General features: G+C 49.8%; 1 protein-coding gene across 1 annotated transcript; it reads right to left on the bottom strand.

The window, feature by feature from the left end:
- Window positions 1–223: 223 nt before the first annotated feature.
- On the bottom strand, window positions 224–15,788 carry FGF6 (fibroblast growth factor 6). The gene is made up of 3 exons (XM_036458663.2): window positions 15,198–15,788; window positions 14,102–14,205; window positions 224–4,525 (listed from the first exon to the last, which is right to left on the bottom strand). The coding sequence occupies exons 1-3, from the start codon at window positions 15,541–15,543 to the stop codon at window positions 4,349–4,351; spliced, it is 627 nt and encodes a 208-aa protein (XP_036314556.1). The 5' UTR covers window positions 15,544–15,788; the 3' UTR covers window positions 224–4,348.
- Window positions 15,789–19,964: the final 4,176 nt, after the last annotated feature.

Raw genomic sequence — 19,964 nt, 5'->3', positions numbered from 1 at the left:
CCTCACCGTGTCTTATGGTCCACAGTGGCTTCCTTCCCTCCCCCCTTTATAAAACACAGCGATCGGACCCAGTGGCCTGCATGACTTCCTCCTGCCTTCATAACCCACAGCTCCATGCCTCTTTCATACCCGCAGCAGGAATGTGCTTCTGTTTGTCCTGCTGCCTCCCTAGGAGGCGGGAAAGAGTGGAGATGAAAATCAGCCACAGCCCGGAGATTCACGGTCAGTTTTAATAGGAGGGTGGAGTCAGTGGAGAAGAACGTATAAAAAGGCCTTTCACTTGTTGCTGGAACATGAAATGGTTTGTGCATAGCACATACATATTAACAAAATAGAAGCATCACATTTACAAGCACATGACTGAACAAATTCTGAGCCTTCCTACTCGCTAGTCCCATGCTTGAGAGCGTTTGGCATTGGGATCCAGCCTGAGGTACGTAGTGATTCGTAGGAAGGGAAACCACGAGGGGACACAGCCGTCCGAGTGCTGGAGCCTCAGCGGTTTGTGAGGTAAACATGTTCTGCGTGGCCTGTCTGCGCGACGGGCTGGATTTGGGGTCTGTTTGGGGTGTGATCACTCCCTCCTGTTCTGGGGAGAGGAACCCCAACTCAGGTGCAAGCACAGACTGGAGTTTTCCTGTCTGTTCTCTGGCCTTATTCCAGATGTTCCTGCCCTGGGAGTTTTCCAGGGAGGTAGCAGAATGAGTGGCTGGTTTCTTGATGGGAGGAGGGGGCACAAATATCAGAGACCTGAAGTGGCAAAGAAAACCTCTTTGCCACTTCAGGTGAAAAGCACTGGGAGGGAGGGAGTTTCCTAGTGTGAGCGCACATGAAGAGGCTCAGAGGGGACTGGGCAGTGGGGACAGGGTGACAGCACCTGGTGTGTGCAGTGCCCCGTGGCTGTGGCATTGCCAGTGAAGCCCAGCGTGGGAGGCAGGAGAATGCCAGCTCGTGGACTTTTGCACTTGCTTCTTCCTCAGGACTTGCAAACGTGAGAACTTGCAGGGTCTGAGGTGGAGGACAAGACAGGGCCCCAAGTAAGCACCAGCAGGAGAATTCCAAACGCCTGGGGCAGGGTGGGGGCGGGAGAGAATTTTAGGCCTGGATTATTGGCCTAATGAGAAATCTACTTGTCTGCAAAGGAGAGAGGTGTATAGGCTGGATCAGATGAAAGAGAAATTAGTCTCTTTCTCAAGTCATAGAACAAGGACCCTGACTGGGGGCTTGGAGTGTGTGTGTTGGAGGTATTGTGGGACGTGGCGGCAGAGGGGGAGGCTGTGAAGGATAATGACAGGGTTTTAATCACACCATTATATGCTGCTTTCCAGGAAAGGTGGTTCATGGAAGTGGGAAAGGAAGTGGGAAAGAAAGGGGATCAGAAGGCAACGAGTTATGACGCCAACCTAATCCACAGCTGGAGCAGGCAGCTGGTGGTTCCTGGTTCCTCTGTGTCCATCTATTACCCTGACAGGTGCAGGTCTCACCTGGCCTGGGGCTCCCCATGGTGTCTGAGCTAACTAACCTCTTCCCAGCTGAGAAGTCTGTCTTCAAAGGGGTTCAGCATGCTGCTCTCTCTACCATTTACTCTTAGGAGGGAATAAGGCAGCCTCAGGGCTTCTGGAACCGCAAGTGTGCAAGGAGCTGCCAGAGAAGTTCAGGGGAGAAGAGAGACCAATTAGCTACAAAACTCTCTAAACCAGGCTCAGAGCTCAGGGTTTGGGGGAGGAAAGACCAAGTCATTCATAGGACATTGTCAGCAGGAAGGCAGGGACACCTTTGTTCCCCTGCTATGCAACGTTTTCTGCAGCCCCTTGGAGACTCCGGGCTGGCATCTGAATTCAGATTCACGGACACAATGATCAACAGACATGATGATCAGATAGGTGAGGACTCTGCACCCCTGTGAGAGAGGGAATGAGGAGCCTTGTGCGGATCTTGTGCTGTTCCTGCCCCTTAACCTACTTCTGTGAATGGGGACTGATTTTTCTTAAGCCTAAGTCTCTTACAGGCCGAAGAGAAAGCCCTTGGGAGAATTCCTTTGGATGGGAAGGATTTCTGAGTCAAGGATGTGTGCCTCCATCCAGAAGTGTAAATCAAAATACTTAACAATCTGGTAGAGCAAGGGACCTGGTTCCAGTTAGAACAGACGCCCAGCTGCTCAGAACTGATTCTCGTCACAGCCAGCGTGCTGGGGCCGCTGTGCAGTGGCCGAATATCAAGCCTGCCTGGTCCTGGGCATCCCACAGCTTCTCCTTCTCACTCGCAGTGTGACAAATGGGAGCAGGCATTTGGGGAAACTCCTTCTCCTGACATGAGCACTTTTATGAGCCCCTAGAGAGATGCAGAAAAGGCCTGGCTGTCTGCGGCCCCTGTCATGCCATGCTAGCTCGAAGAGCAGAGCGAGGCAGGAAGGAACTAATGCTTTGGGACCTAAAACTTGTTCCTCCTCCATCCATCCACCCAGCCTTCCTGCACTCCCACCGCATTCCATCTGAAGGGATACGCGCCTCGGGTTCTGAGAGCATCGGTTTCTGGCGAACCCTGTTATACAGACAGATTGCTCTGGACAGCCTCCTGGAAAACAATCAGCTTCGTCCTCCACCTCCCAGTGGGCCTGCACTTCAAAGATTCCAGTCAAGAGGGACCTCTTTTCTCTCCTTCTGATCCAGGACCTCAGCCCCCGCCAGTTGCTATTCCAGGCATGGTCATGCCTTTCTCCCTCCTCCGGTCTTACTTTCTGTTCAAGATCGGCTCACCTAGGTATGACCTTTTCCTCCTCACCCAGCACATGTCCGCCTGCTGTTTGCTGGGCAGGGGAGGCGGCCAGAATGGCCTCTCTCCGTTGGGTTGCCAATGCCCGTCTTGGGCTCACAGTCGTCCAGAGCAGGTCTATGTATAGACGGCACATCTACACTGGAGCAGCATGCCGGGGGTGAGGCGCGGCAGCAGATGGGGGGCTGTCTTGCAGGGAGGGGCCCCTGGGAGTAGCGGCGGGTGTCAGGTCATCGTGTAACTCCATGGTTCACGTATGCCGAAAATGTTTGCTCTCTGACATGGCCCTCTCTGGTTTCAGATTTAGGAACGGCCCGATGGCTCAGGAATCCGAAGGCTCTGGGAGGACAACATTTATAGCCGCTCAGGGAACCTCTGCTTTAAATACTCTCAAAGGGCACGAGGCAAGAAGCCACCAAGCAGCAGGGAGCTGCCTCAGCTTGGCTGCCTGATTTTTACAGGATTAACACTCTTCTACAGCAGGGGCCGAGGGGGCACACCCCAGACGCCACGGTGCCCAGTGCCCGTTCTCCTGCATCCAGGCACCGGCATGTATGTGAGACCAGGACGAGCAAGAAGGAAGTGCGGGTATCGGATGAGAACTTGGGTGAGTTTCCTGGACGGAGCTGGAGAGGAATTATCATCTGGAGTCCAGAGCTTCTCTACTTCCTTCATGCTCTATTTTGCATCCCGGTGCCCCTTGCCAAAGAGGTTGCCATTATTAGGATCCTTGTCATCTGAGGTTAAAATAAGACCTGGTTCACAGTGAGGAAAAGTTACGGGCAGGCAGCCTGGCCCCGCTTGATCTCGGAGCCGCACAGCACTGAGTCCTCCAGCTGAATGGAGGGACATCCAGTCCCTCCGCTGCCCCTGGCAGGCCTTCCCCACCCACCTGAGAAACTGCTGTCCTCCGGAAAGGGCACCCCTTCTCCCCCAGCTGCCCCCACAATGCGCCTGTGTCCCCACAGTCCTCCTGAGCAGGACGGTCAGAGTGCCTGCTCACTTTCCTTCTGGTTTGCAATCCAACCTTCCTCCCGCTCACCCTGCCTCTCTGCTGCTCCCCGCCACCGTGCAGCCCGTGCAGTCAGGTCTGCACACAAAGGTGATTGGAAAGAGGCAGAATGGGAGCACGCATCAATCCTGGTGGTTTGACAAGTGACATTCTTGCAGGCAGATGCCTGCCACAATGATCTGGAGGGAAGAAACCCGATGCTCTGAAATGCCTTTGCTCTGACAACATAGACAAAGATGTATGGATACACAGCAGCACACACATGTTTCCTCCCTGGCCTCTCCTGGGCACAAGGTCACATTCCACAAGTGTCATCTTTACCTTCTCTTTTCAGGTGAAGTCAGAGCATGGGCTCCACTGCCATTCTAGAAAGCTGGCTGCAACCCCTCACCCGGGAGGGTTACATGTCCTGGCGTCTGGCGGCAGAAAGAACCCACGCAGACCTCCCCCAGCACCAGAGAAACCTGACTCAGGAGGCATGGGGCTGAGGGAAATGGTTCACTGTGCAAAACTCCAGTAGAAAAAAAATGTCACTTTCAGCCTGGGCACCTTCTTCCAGGGTCCTTATATCCTGGGGAGGAAGTGAGTGACGGTCATGATTGGGGACACCTTGCTGCCCCGCTTTACCCGTCCGTATTTGCTCAGTGCGATGTAGGTCCCCCGATACAGGTCTGACTCATAGGCGTTGTAATTGTTGGGCAGGAGGGTTTCTCTGAACTTGCATTCCTCTTGGAAGCTGGTCTGTGAAAGAATGGACAGACAGCAGGCCAATTACAAGTGAGGCCCAGCCGACCAGCTGCCAAGTGCCCTTCCCTCTGTTCCGCGTCTCCCCCCCTCCCCCCCTCACCCCCCTTTATAAAACAACCACTGTGTGATGCAAGGCACCCCAGGTGAACAGAATCTGAAAGGCTGGAACAGGAAGAGACCTCAGAACTCTCATGGTTCCCTCTCACCTTCCCTCCTTTGAAAGGAGGAAACCAAGGCCCTGGGACGTAGGTGGACAGTCTGTGTCACAGGGGGTGCGTCTCCTGATTTCCAGTTCAGGGCACTTTCTACTAAGCACCTGTGATGATTTACCCCACTCAGAGAAAGGACCAGAGAGGGAGGTAATAGGCTGTCCACTGAGAGAGGTAGTCTAGTAGAGCAGAACTGAGAGAAAGAGCTCAGGGTTCTGGTTAGTGGCTTCTCCACTCCCTGGCTGTGTGCCCTGAGCAGGCTGCTCCTCCTTCAGTCTTGGTTTCCTTTTCTGCAAACTGTATGGTGGTGGGGGGGGGGGGGGGGGGAAGAGGGGGGAGGTAGAGGAGGTGAAGGGGTCAAGGGAGATGATTCCTAAGTCCTTTCTCCTGCTGTCTGTTGAACTTAGCAATTCATTCACTCTTTCCACTTGTGCTTCCTCACTGCCTTTCCCACTTTAAGTCCCAAGTTTGCAATTCCTTAAAGAGGCATTTTGACTTCGAGCCCGAAGATGCCCCGTGTCTCACTGGACATTCGTAGTTCTCCAGGGAAGTGCAGGAACAGAGATGGTGGGGAGCAGAGGTTTTTGTGGGGAAAAGAAGCTGGCTGCCTGTATGACAGTGGTGCCATGGGGTCTGGGCCAGTGATAAATTGCTGATCTTGTGCGGACCGTCTGCTCAGAAGTGAGCGCTGGACTTCCTGTCACACACCCACAGGTCCATCCCCAGTCAATAGCCCACATCCTCCTTTATTCCTAGAAAAGAGAACCCTTTTAACAGTTTTAGGATTCCTAGTAGGCCGGATCCCTGTCCTGAGGGGGGGGCCTGGGCGGGTTTCTGTGCTTTTGATGAGGAGCAGTTCCTTGGGGTCTAGAGGAAGAGAATGATCTGGAAGCCAGGAGACCTAGGATGTAGTCTAAAAAAAATGTAACAGAGAAATAGGTGGAGTATCATTTCTGATTCCTTCCTGCTGACTGGGGCCATCAGCTATAAAATAACCCACTCAATGGCTCTCCATACCAGAGGTGTCATCTGACCTTCTCTACAGGAACTGTACTGTGAGCTCACTGACCCGCTGGCAGCGGGCTTCTTCCTGTTTTGAACAGAAGGTGACGAGCTTGCTCACCAGGGCTCACAGACTCCCAGCCCTTTGAGTTAAGCTCTCAGGCAGCATCTAAAACAGTGTGTGATCCCTGTGGACAGATTTTTCTATCCCAACAGACTCCAAGTTCCTTAAGACAAGAACTGTGCCTTGTTGAGTACATGATGCTGAATGAATGATGACTTATTAGGAACAACACTGAAATGTATAGATACCCCGTGGGGATCGATGCAGGGTGGGAGTGAGCAAGGAGGAGGTGTGGTCTCCCCTTCTGCCCTGTCTCCTTCCCTCTCAGGACCCTAGTTTACAAAGCTCTTCCACATTATGTTAATTTCCTTGAGACAAATGTGAAAACTCTCACCAGCCACTATCAAATGGCTCCTTAATACCATCGAGGGAGTTGCCACAAACTGTCCCTTCTCTCCTATGAGTGCTCAATAAATATTTGTGGAATGCGTGAAGGAAGGATCACCCCAAAGGTGGGGAGAGTAAACAAATCAAAGTGGGTAAAGAGCACATTTGAGCAATAGCTTTGAGGTTAGACTGATGATGCTTCACCTTGTACTTAGCTATGTGAACTTGGGCAAATTAACTTCCTAAGCCCCAGTTTCCTTCATCTGTAAAGTGGGAGCAGTAAGAATAATTATGTCATAGAATTGGAGTAATTATTAAGTGAGACAATGTATAAAAAGTCCTTGGTATAATGCCTGGCACATAGGAAAATAAAAAATAATTGTCTGGTGCCATAATAAAAGTCTGGTGCAGACAAATGAACAAAATAGAAAGTCAAGAAGTAAATCCAAAAGTACATGAATATAAAATAAAAATGGACCTGAAGTGAATATAAAATAAAAGTGTATCTAGAAATAGAAGTGTCTTTCAAATCACTGAGGAAACATGGTGTTGATAAGAACAATAATAACAATAACAATAAGTATGATGTATGCCTTCATTCTTATATTAAAATAAATTCTAAACAGAGTAGAGATTTAATTGCAAAAAAAAGAGAACTTTAAAGATAGAAATTTAAAAAAAAAGTCAGAAAGATCTTTCTAAGCAGTACTCAAAAATCTAAGTCATAATAAATAAATAAATAAATAAATAAATAAATTAATTAATTAATTTGTCTGGAAAAAAATTTAAAAACCTTAAACAAAATAAAAATATAAGTAATATACTGGATAAAAAATATTTCCAATACATTTTATTTTGTAAAGCATTTTGTTACTATATTCAGAACCCTTAACTCACTGAAAAATGGATATTAATGAACAGACAATTCATAGAAAGGAACATACAAATATCACTTAAACCTAAGAAAATATGCGCTAGCCAATTTTGCTCAGTTGGCCCTCAGATTGAAGGGTCCAGGGTTTGATTCTGGTCAAGGGCACATAACTCAGTTGGGGTGCATGCATGAGGCAACAATTGATGGATGTTTTGCTCTGTCTCTCCCCCTCCCTCCCACTCTCTCTAAGAAGCAATGGAAAAAGTATCCTCTAGTGTTATCACTAGAACAAATGAAAATCATGCCAGTGGTTTGTATACAACAAACAAAAAAAGCCACCTAAGAAAATATGCTTAATAAGAGAAATGTAAGTGACACAAAAATGTGAGGTCCCATTTTTAATTGTCAGATTATAAAGAGAACCAATATTTGATAATATACTTTCATTGGTGAAGAGACAGAAATGAGGATTTCTCATTCAATGTTCATTGATGTGTAAACGGTTATACACTTTATAAAGAGCAATTTGACAGTGTTTATTAGGATAAAAAATTGTTACAGCTTTGATGAGTAATTCTGCTCCTAGAAATTTACCTCGCTGGTACAGGCTGCCACATGTAACAAAGTGACCGTGGCATTGTTTTCTTTTCTTTTTTAAAAAAATACATTTTATTGATTTCTTACAGAGAGGAAGAGAGAGGGATAGAGAGTTAGTAACATCGATGAGAGAGAATCATCGATCAGCTGCCTCTTGCACACCCCCTACTGGGGATGTGCCCGCAACCAAGGTACATGCCCTTGACCAGAATCGAACCTGGGACCTTTCAGTCCGGGGGCTGAGGCTCTATCCACTGAGCCACACTGGTTTCAGCTGCGGCATTGTTTTCAGTAGTGAAAGCCCGACATCAGCCTATGTGTCTATTAGGAGGAGTGGTGAACTCAATTAGGGTGAGTCCACACAGCGGAACACGATAACCATGAGAAAGTAAGGACCCTCTTTGTGCACTGACTTGAAATGGTCTCAAAGATACACTGTTAAGTAAAGAAATAAGCTTCAAACAGTATGTGTAGCATGCTTCTGTTTGTGTGACTTTAAAAAAAAATGCCGTGTGCACGCGCAGGGACACAGGTGTTTCCTGGGATGGTATACAAGACACTGGTAAGGGCGGCTGAATCTGGGAGGAAGTGGGTGGCTGTAGGACAACAGGGAGAGTGAGGCTTACTTCCGTATTCTTTGGTGTTTGTTCTCCTCCTTTAGGCCATGGCCATGCATTACCTAGTCATATAAGTAGGTTACTTAAAATGGAAAAGGAACTCAGGATAGAAGATGGGCCAGGAAATGGAGAAAACATTGGTATCAGAAACTGGTGATCTCCTCCTCCTCCCATCACAGCCCAGTCTCCACCCACCACTTTCCCCTCCCTTCTAATTTTGTATGTCCCTGCAGAGTAACCGCCCCACTGATTTCCAGGAGAATTCATTTCTGACCTGGATGGTGGTTAGGAGAGAGGCTGCCTATGTGGTTTGCAATCTCCAGAGAGGGAATCAAATCCTGGGGTAGAGGCAGGAGGGAGAGAAGAGGAAGGGAAGTTGAGCCATTCTGGCAAGAAGCTCAGAAGGCTTTTGCTTATAGAACGTGTTCAAGAATGTGTCCAATTTAAGAACTCAGCCTTTCCTTGGTGACTGGGTCTCCTAAAACACTTATTTACATGTGCATGATGGTGCTGTATACATCATATTTTGTCCTGTTCATCAGATTTTGATTATTCAAGTCCCACCCTCCCCTTTAAAGAAGCTTCTGACTTATTTTTTTCCCCATTCTGTCCCTTTTATCTAGCTTAGCTCATATTCCTAGCCTTCCCCAGAATTTTGTACAAATCTAAAAAGAAAAAAGAGAAATAGACGAAGTGTGCTTTAGAAGCCCTCTCTCCCTTCCCCTGGCCTGTTCTTTTAAGCACACCTCCAACCCCCATGCTCTAGTTCAGGTGCCTACAGACAACTTCCCAAACTCTGTGGTGCAGCTGACGCTCCAGGCCGGTGCGATTTTCCTGAAGATTGGTGCTCAAGTTGGTACCACGACCCAGCCCCTAGTTCACCTCCACCTCTCCCCTGAGCTCTGAGCGCTCTGGCTCAGGAAGGCCGGCTCCTCAGCTCTGGTGTGAAATGCACGGGGCCACGGGAACAGCGTGGTAAGAACAGCAGCTGCCATGTGTTATCACTAGAACAAATGAAAATCATGCCAGTGGTTCCCATTTCCTGGGCCTGCCGGGCCTCAAGCCCCAGTGTGACAATGTCTTAAGTTCCACACAGGTCTCATCAGGCTTCTGTGGAGCCAGACCAAGCACTGACGCTCCCTCTGGAGAAGGCCTCCGCAGAGGGGTGGACGTGTGGGTGTTTCTGCGTGAGTTACCTCCGGCAGAAATGCCCCTTGAAGTCTGTGTGGACCAGACAGCCATCTCCTGCCTTTAGGCAGAGTCCAGTCACCCAGGCTGATGGGAGTGGATCCTTGTCGTTAAAGTTTCTCCTCCTACGGCTGCCCTTGGCGCTTGTCCCTATTACTCCTGGTTGTGTGTGTGTGGAGGCGGGGGCGGGTGGGTTAAGGAGTGGGCATAGAAACGAAAAAGAAAACACTTTGTCCTGAGAGATCCTTTCCTCCTGCAGCCATGGACTGCTTCTTTCCCTGTCCTGAGCTGAAAAGAAGAGACACAGCAGCTCCCGGCTCTGAAGAGGTCTGTATTCGCGAACCCCGGTTCCTAGCACACAACTGGATTGGCAATGTAGAGGGTTTGAAAATGTTTTCACCAGGCACATCGTTTTTCACATTCCTGTGGCTCTTTGCAGGAGGCCACGTGTTCTGAGACCTCTCTGCAGGGCGCTCTGGCACCCCTCGCCCAGACCTCGCGCACACTAGATGAGAGGAGCAGCGAACTGAGCAGGGACTGGACGGAGGGAAATTACCTGCCCCAGGTAATTCTCACAGGCCTCTCGGCATGAAGCACATAGTGTCACACTACTATTGATTTAAAAGATGAAGGCAGTTATAATTTGTAAAACTAAAATCACTTAAAAGCATAACTGAATTTCTAGTACCTTTTCGTTGCTGTTTATTGTGGAGGAAAAAGGGGCCACATACTAAACCTGACAAGCTCAGGGGAGGCCTGCATGGTGGGCCCTACATACTCAGAGACTAGGATGGTCTGAAGTGAAAATTTCCTAACGAAAAGCGAGTCATGGCAGGTAGGCCCATCCTAAGCCTGTAGCTTGCCTGACAGAGGTCAACCTTTACCTTAACTGAGCCTGCTGATGGTCCTTTTGCATCTATGATAACATATCTTTGGAATGTCAGAACAATCCCCTTTTCCAGACCCTTCAGGGCACAACGACAGGCACCAGGGCAGAGACCACAGAACCCCTCATGGTTATTTTGTGCCCCAAATACCACCTCTACATGCTGTAAATGTTAACATACACCCCAATATAAGCAAAGTGTCTCTCCATTTTACCTTTTTATCCAATCCAGAGATTTCCCCAACTTTCTTTTCTCCCACCTCCCAACTCTACCACCAGCATATCCCATGTAACCACTTGAGCACCAATCTTCAAATGTATTCCAATTTTATACATTGGAATCCTCCTTTGATTCCAATGTATAAAATAAGCTGCAAAACTGCCACTCTGTGGAGCATTTTCTCAGGGTGTTGAGATTTTGCTTCCTGGCAATTGTCCTCAGTTTGGCTCAAATAAACTCTTATAAGACTGTTTCTTAAGCTGGATGTTTTTTCATTGATGGCATTTTTATTTTATTTATTTATTTATTTTTAACCAAAGGATTCTAACAAGTGGAGAGCCTTGACTTTTTTTTTTTTTTTTTTTTTTAAAGGAGATTGGGATTCATTGGTTTCTGCCCCATTTGAACACGGGTCCTAGTCTGTACATCAAATGCACTTCTGCTGTGGGCCTTACCTGCCCTACCTCTGGGCCCTGAGGCAGGTCCCACACAGCCGTGACTGACACAAGACCTTGGAGACCTGGGGTCTTAACTATATTTTATTGATTTTTTTTTTTTTTTTTTTTTTTTTTTTTTACAGAGAAGGAGAGAGAGGGATAGAGAGTCAGAAACATCGATGAGAGAGAGTCATCGATCATCTGCCTCTTGCACACCCCCCACTGGGGATGTGCCTGCAACCAAGGTACATGCCCTTGACCGGAATTGAACCCGGGACCTTTTAGTCTGCAGGCCGACGCTCTATCCACTGAGCTAAACCGGTTTCGGCTGGGGTCTTAACTATAAAGGGAGGGTCGAACGCGCTTCCCGGAGTGTTGGGGGATAATGACCAGAAAGCCCTCTGCAGGGCACCCTGCAAACAGTAGGTGCTTAAAACGGGGTGGCTATTTGTGTTGTCTGAGGAGGGCCAGGCTCTGCACCCCTCTCTCCTGCAGGTGAGACAAGTGGGAGGCTGCTTTTCCTCAGGTGGGCTTTCATAACACTTTTTCTGCCCCCCTCCCCACCCTCCTGTCCCCTGTCCCCTGTCCCCTGTCTCCTGTCTCCTGCCCAGCACGGTTCCTTCCCTCTAGGAGAAGTCCCATTTAGCAGCAGGAGCAGCTGAGCCAGCTCGGGATGAGGCGGCTCTGGGGGCTTAAAGGGAAATGGTGTGAATGAAATCATCGCCCAGCAGCAGTCTTCCTGGCTCCGGGATCAGCTGGCAATTGTTTTTTCAGACTGTGATAACCAGCCCTGCGGGGCAGCGGCTCCAAGCTCAGCTCTACACTTCCCTGTCCAGCCCAACTCCTGCCTGGCCCTGGGCTCCATCCGGAGGAGACTCTCCCCACTTAGAGAAAGTGCCCCTGGGGAGTGTGGGTGGGGTGTGTGACAATTGGGCGATCTTCTCCCCCTCTTCCTAAACCCTGGCCATTTAATGAGCCCTGCTTGTCCCCTTGGAAGTCATGTGCCTCAGTGTTAGGGCCAGGGGTGTCCCCTGCATGAAGAGTCAGTCCACACTGCAAAGCGCTGGCTCCCTTCCTGTGGATGCTCTGAAGGCTTCACCCTGTGCAGCATGTCCCCTGATTGCTGACATCTCGTGTGCCCAGCCTCCTTGGCTTCTCCTCCCGGGACCAGGGACTTAACGTGGGGAGAGGATAAATATCCCCCATATTTGTGCCCTTCCCCCGCCTCCCAGGTGAATTCCTTTCTGGGCAGAGACGTGTTGAATAGCTCGTTAACAAAGGTGGCCGGAGTAAGGGCTGCTGTACTGAATGCTTTCCTTCCAGATTTCCCTGCCCAGGAGCCCTTGCTTAGGGTCCCCTAGCTCAGCGCTAGCCCACCTTTCGGACCTCACGCACCACCAGTGGGCCTAGCCCAACCAGTGGGCTCCAGGCATCACGCAGGCTGTGAGGGGCTCTGAGGGGTGACGCACTCCTGGGAGGGGTGCCTACTCCGTGGACACCCTGGTCCTAATGCTCAGGCACATGGCTAACACCTGGGCTGGTCCTGGCTGCCTCCTGTCCCCTCCATCACCGGTGCTGAGATGTAAAAGGTGTCTGAGAATTCCATGCTGTTTCATCTCCCCAGCCCTCCAGCTCTCAGGGCTGGGGTCACCCTCGGGCAGGGCAGAGGCTCTGTAGCCTGGTGGTTCCCAAGCCTGCCTCTGCCTAAGAGACACCAGAGAAATGTAAAAAGCAAAAACAGACAAGCCGTTTTCCAGGCTCCAGCCCAGTCCTCCTGGATAAGCATCTCCGATCTCTGAGAAAGGTCCCTGGAAATTGATACTTTTAACATGTCCTCCCACATGTCTCATCTGTAGGAAAGAGGGGTGCTTGCAGGCTGCCCTGCAGAGGGCTTTCTGAGCATTATCCCCCAACACCCTTGGGAAGCGTGTTTGATCTTTATTCTCACTTTTTAGTTAAGACCCCAGGTCCCCAAGGTCTTGTGTCAGTCACGGCAGTGTGGGGACCTGCCTCAGGGCCTAGTAGGTAAGGCAGGTAAGGCCCACAGCAGACGTGCATTTGGTGTACAGAGTGGAACCCGAGTTCCAGCTCCTGCCCCGCTGCCCTTCCGTTACTTGTCTTATTTCAGAGACCCATGGAATTTAATCCATGCCCGTCTGCATGGAAACCAGTGCAGGCGGAGAGGTGTTCAAGGGCAGAGGCCACGTGGGCACCCCATTCAGGTATCTAACAGACCTGCTCTGTTGGCATAGTCTCCCCAGAAGCCAGCACCAATCCCCGATCCCTCTGTCCACTTCCTGATCCTCAGTCTGTCTCCAAGGAGAGGTAGAGCAGCCCTCCACGCCCTTCCCATAAATAACTCTGGTATTCCTTGACCATTGCCCAGAGGTCTTTCTTTTTAGCCCTATTATTTCTGTCGAAAGAACTCTTGGTTTCTTCAGCATCACAGGGATACTTTCCAAGACTGTATTTTGGAATCAGCCAAATCATGGGCTGAGAGGCCCAGGAGGAAGGGATAGAGAGGACAGGGATTTTGGTAAATGTGCTCAGAAGTTGGGAGGTAAATCTCACCAGGTGATCTGTGACAGGGAGGAGGAGTGGGCCTGGTGCCATAATAGGGCCGATGCTTCCCCAGCCTCTGGGGTCAGGGGTGAGACTTGAAACCTACCAGAAAAGTTCCCCACACTGATGAGGGCGAGGAGAGCGCCTCTGTTTTCCCTCCTCCTGTTGCACTGGGTCGTGGAGAACCACTTGCTTCTGTGGCCTCTCCAGTTCAGGGAATCAAACCTGCACAGCCTGGAGGCCAGAGGCAGCTTTTCCTCAGGCCAGCGACCCTATGAGCTGCAGGTCCCTGGACTTACAAAGCGCTGGGAGGCAGGATCAGGAGGATCATGGTCCAATGAAGCCTGAGCTTCAGGAAGCCCCTCTCCCCCTGCCGCCACCACCTGCACAGGCTCCTCCTACAGCCCACTCTGTTCTAATTCTAGAGAAATATCCATCACCATACTCCAGAGTTGGTATTATTTTCCTCAGTGGCGTCAGTTTCAGGCTTGTACAACCCGGAGCTTCCCCTGGCTTGACGAACTCACCGTTGTGTATAATCTTCCTTTACTGTTCATGGCAACGAAGAGGGCACTTTTCACTCCAAAGAGACTCACCACCCCTCGCTCCACGGTGGAGATCTCCAGCAGGCCTGTGGGGAAACACGGGCTCTGTTACCTGAGGCTTGTGCAGATCAGACTGAGCTGTCAATCCAAAGGTGACCCAGCGGGGCCCACCCTCCTGCTCCTAGAAAGCCAGACCCTCGTCACCTCCATCCCTGACCTCTCTAATTTTAGGAAATCCCACAGCTAGATACGGCAGGTCTTGCCAATAGGCTGTCAAAAATCCGGTTCTGCAAGGGGAAGTTCTGACATCAGAGTTAGGGATCACAGTGGCTACTTAGGTATCTACTTACAACTAGCTTTGAATCTGGGCTTTCACTGACTTAATCGCTTCTTGAGTTGGGTAACAATTGCATTCAGATTCATTTTGTTAAAAATGTACTCCACATGTTTCAACAAATCTCATCCCATCTGATCTTGCAAATGCATCAGCAGAGGCTGATGGTTTGCCTGGATCCTGCAGCCGTCCTCCCCCTCAACCTCCGCCCCCTTAAATGGGAGAGCCTATCTATGCAGCAACCACCAACTTGTAGGACCCAGACCCCAGGACAGAGAGGGCAGGCTGAAATGAAAAGAAGATGTGCTTCAGCTGGAAATTGTGCAAACCACTTGCCTTTCCTTCTCAAAGGGAAGCTAAATAAAAACAAATCTGTGTCTAATTTGGTCCAAGTATCCTCACTGGTTCTCCCCCTCCTTGCCTTTGGTTTCCCAGGCTGATGGTTCCCAGTGGTCTTACATGGCCACAGGTGGGCCCCTGATGCTGAAATATGAGTGCCACGGGGGCTCCATGAGATAATGGCAAAGCACACGGGGATGCTGGGACCTCCGCAGACTGAGCCTGCACCTGGGCAGAGTCAGAGTGAGCCTGGAAGGGATGGCTCTGTTAAGGGCATCCAAGCGGAGAATAGCATTCCACTGTCCTTCCTAACAGGACCCCGCGCATCAGAGCAAGTCCCCTGCATCCCTTAGCCCTGCTTGAGCTCAAGCCCCCAGCTTCCCAACTGCTGCCACTGACACTCACTGTAGGGGTTCTCCTCGTGGGTCCCGCTGATCCGGCCGTCGGGGGACACCTGGAGGTGGAAGCCGATGCCCACGTTGCAGTAGAGCCTCCGCTGTCTCTTGATCCCCACCAAATAGCCACTTTCCCAGTTCACCCCGGCAATCTCTCCAGCTAGCCCAGCTCGGGACCTGGACAGCAGGGTGCCCCAGCTCCTGGAGTCCAGCAGCGTGCTGTTGGCCCGGGTGCCCGCAGGGGAGGGCACCACCATGCCCACTAGGACGCCCAGGAAGAGGAGAGCCTGCAGCGTGCCCTGAAGGCGTCCTGCTCCCCGGGACATAGCGATGAACAGCCTCTGTCCCAGGGCCATCCACCTTGCCTCTCAGGCACGTGGTCAGAATTAATGGCCCTAAAAATACCGCCCTTCTTGTTTTTCTCCCCTCGGCATGGCGGCAGGGGCTTATTTTTGGAAGGCAGATGAAGGCTGCTGACATAAAACCAAAGCCTGCTTCGGGCACTCGGGTCGGGAGCAGAAGGACCCAGGCTGAGCCGCGGCTGGTAGGGACCATGGCTTGGGGACACTGTCTAGTTCGCCCGCTAGCTCTGTCCCGAGTTGGTTACATTTGATTTGACCTGTCTTTATAGTCCAGCAGCCTGGCGCTCCCCTCCACCCATCATCACCCTTACGTCAGCTGGCCCAGCTCACTTATCCAGAGCTGTAACATTAACCTGCTCCTGAGCTGGCTGCTCCCCAGGCCCCCAGCACCCTCCCCACGCCTCGGGGATGCTGGGAGCCACTGTCATTCCAACTATGAGGCAGGAATGAAGTGAGCGGGGAGCATCTCTGAGGGAGGGAGGGGTTGGCTGGGGGCCTGGGGAAAGAGGCAAGCAAGAGGCGACCCAGGATCCAAATTGGGCAGAAGTTCTTGGCTTGGCAGGGCTTGCTTCCTTATTTAGAGGGCAAAGGTAAAGATGGGGATAAGGGAAGGCTTGGTGGCACGTGGCGACCAGGGCCTATGAGTTACCCTAGAGACCTTTTCATGGAAAGAGCTCATGGTTGACAGCAATAGTGGCTCAGGGGACCCTTTCAGCAGAAGAGGACAGAGATTGGGTGGCGAGGGGTGGGGGTGGGGGGATTATCCAAGGAGCATTAGGGTCATGGAGGGAGAGAGTTGGGGTCTGGCTTCTGCTCACTGTCCTGGCCATGGCATTCACCCAGCCAACAGAGTGAACCTTGTCTCTTGCCCTGGACATAGCCCACTGGCCATTTTCTTACCTGAGCTCATCCTTGGCATCTGATAGGTATAATTCCCATTTTACAGACAGGAAAGCTCAAGCACAGAGAGCTTAAATGACTTGCCTGAGTTACCATAGCTACTGAGTGGCAAAGCCAGGACATAAAGTTGGTGTGAGTTGAAAGACCATGCCTTTAACCTCTGTGTGCTTGCCTGGAGTGGAAATGGGATTTCCAGGCTGGCCCTCGGGTACTACTGAGCTTATTACATGCCACGAGTCAACCACAGGATTATTTCAATGGCCCAAATGATTCACCAGTCAGTGTCCACAGGCTGGAGGCTGCAGGCAGCATGGGCAAAGTTCCTAGGGTGGATCCACTGCTCAGGGCCTCTTCTGAGACTCGAAGCATTCTGCTTCTGCTTGGGCCTCGGCCTCATCTGTGGCATCCCCCTGCCTTCTGCTTCTCTGCCTAGTTCACATCGAGTGATGCTTTTGTTAGAATTTCTGCCAAGCCACACATTTTAGTTTCTCCCTCCACATATTCCCTCAGATCCTTTGGAGCCCAGACAACTTCTGTCATTACTTTCGGCAGAAAAACTGAGAGGGCCCCAAGCTTCCAACCATCTCTCCCCTCCCTGTCACATCCATTGCCTTCTGCCCAGCCCTATCGTCACCAGCACCATTTCCCACCACAAGGAAAGACTGGTACCTCTTGGCTACAGAATGAGTCTACAATATAGGCCTTTGTTGGGAAAATGGTAAATAAATAAATAAATAAATAAATAAAGCCGAAAGCAAGCAAGCATCTCTGCATAGAGTAGGAGAGTTGTGAACAATGCAAATACAAAATTGTAAAAAACAAGCAAACAAACAATCAAAGCCCACAACCAAACAACCTTCCCTTTGGACTCCCAGCTTAGTTTCATGTCTTTAAGCTTTCATGTCTGCAAGAGGAGTGGAGACACTGTCAATGGTGTTTGCTTTGGGATCTTGTGTTAACTATGCCTGCTGGACTGAGCTGGGGGAAAGGCACCCAGAAGCATGGGGTGGTCAGAAGAAGAAAGTTTGAAATGAACACTTGCCTTGGATACCTGGAGAGGTGCTCATCAGCAGAGGTCAGAATCTCTGGAATTCTTCTTGGAGCCCATCCACTTTCAGACCTCCTTAGAGGAGAGATTAAACTATAATAAAGTCCACGCCATCTATTAATAAAAACGTTAAATCTCTTTTGATTCCCCTCGTCCCAGATTCTCCCTTGTACAGAGCAATGGGCTTTGGAATGGGGGACACCTGGATTTGAGTTCTAACTCTGCTACTTATTAGCTGTGTGACCTTGGGAAAATGTTGAACCTCTCTGAGCCTCAATGTTTTCATCTGCAAAATGAGGTCATTACTTCATGGGGTTGTTACAGGAATTAGCAATAATATATGCAAAGGTCCTGGTGCAAAGCACAGTAGAGCTCTTTCCCAGTCTTTCCTCTGAAACGTGTTGAAAATCTCCTCCCCAATTAAAGGAGGACAAACCCAACGTGAGAAGGTCCCTCTCTTGTCTCAGGGGTGAGAGAGACACATGAGCTTCTAGTTCTCAATTGCCAGCCTCCAGAGCATATGTTGTGATGGCTGTTAACATATGTACAAACTGGCAGCCCGGATTCCTAAAATATTCTGAAAACCAGTAATAGCCTTGGTATCGTCCCCTGTTAAATATAAAACTTAAGTAATTCATGCTATTAAAAAGCCTGGGTCTTATTTTTATCAGGTGATGTGATGAGGCCCTGTTCTAAATGCGCCTCCTGGGCCTGTCTCTATAGCAACTCCACTGTGCTCATATATCCATAGATTTCTCCTGAAGGCTAATTAAGTTGACAACTGCTAGGGCTTCTTGGTTTACCAGATTTGCACTTGACCCTTCTCTTGGGGCTTAGGGACCCCTATGGATGTGAAGTGATAAAGAAAAGAGTAACAGGTGGAGGAGGCCTCTCAGTGGACCCCTCTGTCAAATAGTTGTCCAGCAGCCTTTGGGGTTGTCAATCACTTTCTCTGGATGAGCCAAGAGTTAGTGGAGGTGAGTGGGGGAAAAATGTTAGCGTTTGTCTCCTTTCACGACAGGGTCCTTGTCCCTAAGTGGGGTACCATGCGGTCCAGGTTGGCCGAATTTTACCTGAATAGGGAACTACCTTGGTCACAGCCAGACAGGTGACCTTCTATGAGTTCTGCTTAGTACATAATAAAGTCAAACACCTTGGGAGCGATCGTAAGGAGAGCACATAAAGCTCATGTATATTGTCAAAAGCTGTTTATTTGTACTTTTTACATTTAATTTTTAAAAATATTCTCCTTTTTCTATAGCTAATTTGGCAAAGTAAAGAAAATTATCAGCCAAGACCGGTTTGGCTCAATGGATAGAGCGTCGGCTTGGGGACTGAAGTGTCCCGGGTTCGATTCCGGTCAAGGGCATGTACATGGGTTGTGGGCACATCCCCGGTAGGGGGTGTGCAGGAGGCAGCTGATCGATGATTCTCTCTCATCGATGTTTCTAACTCTGTATTCCTCTCTCTCTTCCTCTCTGTAAAAAATCAATAAAATATATTAAAATAAATAAATAAATAAAATTTAAAAAAAAGAAAGAAAGAAAATTATCAGTAGAGAATAAAGTAGCTGTGGTGCTTAGTGTCTCTCTTTTGTCTTGGTTTTTCTTTGAGCTCACCTGACACAGGGGCCTGGCCACCTGCCTTGGTCTCCCTTCCCTCTTGCTTAGATAGGTGTTCAGTGGCGGGGTTTGCTTGGGGGAGTCTTGATGGATGGAAGATGGGCAAGTGCTTAGGAGAGGGCTGAGGAAGCACTTTGCTCTAGAGCTGAGCAGAAGGCGTTTAGAGCTCATAAAACTCACTATATATGGGAAGATTTGAGAGAGAACGTTTCTACTAAAACAAAGGTCTCCAAGGACCTATCTTGCCAGTTGGTCTCTGAAAGAATCCATACTTTGCACTTTCCTAGTGAAATTCAACTTTCCCTGTGTCTCACCCATATCCTAGTGGGAACCCATTAGCATTCGTAATCCAAATTCTCCTAGTTAGTTTTTGCTTTGACCAGCTCGTATTTCAGGAGTTCCAGAGCAGTCTCACTGAGGCCATGGCAGTGGGTCAGTGTGGAACCCCCTGTCCAACCTCTCCTACCTCCTGATGGACAGCTGATGGGTACAATAGTCCTCGCTATTGACAGTGTCACTTTCTGTGGTTGCAGTTACCTGTGGTCAACTGCTGTCCAAAAATATTAAGTGAAAAATTTTGGAAATCAACAATTCATAAGTTTTCAGTGCAGGTTGTGCTGAAGAGTGTGATGAAATCTTACACCACCCCACTCCGTCTCATCTGGGATGTGAGTCTCCCTTTTTCAGTAGCAACAGAGTAAGAGGTACATGCAAAACATAAATGAGGTAAGGCAAGGCGGGGAGACAGGGACACCAGATCCAGCTTAGAGACAGATCGGCTGTTGCCACATCACAGTGCCTGTGTTCAAGTGGCCCTTATTTTACTTAATGATGGCCTAAACGTG

This window comes from Pipistrellus kuhlii, unplaced genomic scaffold (assembly GCF_014108245.1).
Source record: "Pipistrellus kuhlii isolate mPipKuh1 unplaced genomic scaffold, mPipKuh1.p scaffold_m20_p_3, whole genome shotgun sequence".
Classification (NCBI taxonomy): Eukaryota; Metazoa; Chordata; class Mammalia; order Chiroptera; family Vespertilionidae; genus Pipistrellus; species Pipistrellus kuhlii.
Note: the sequence above shows the minus strand (reverse complement) of the source record. Positions and strands in the feature narration are given on the sequence as shown.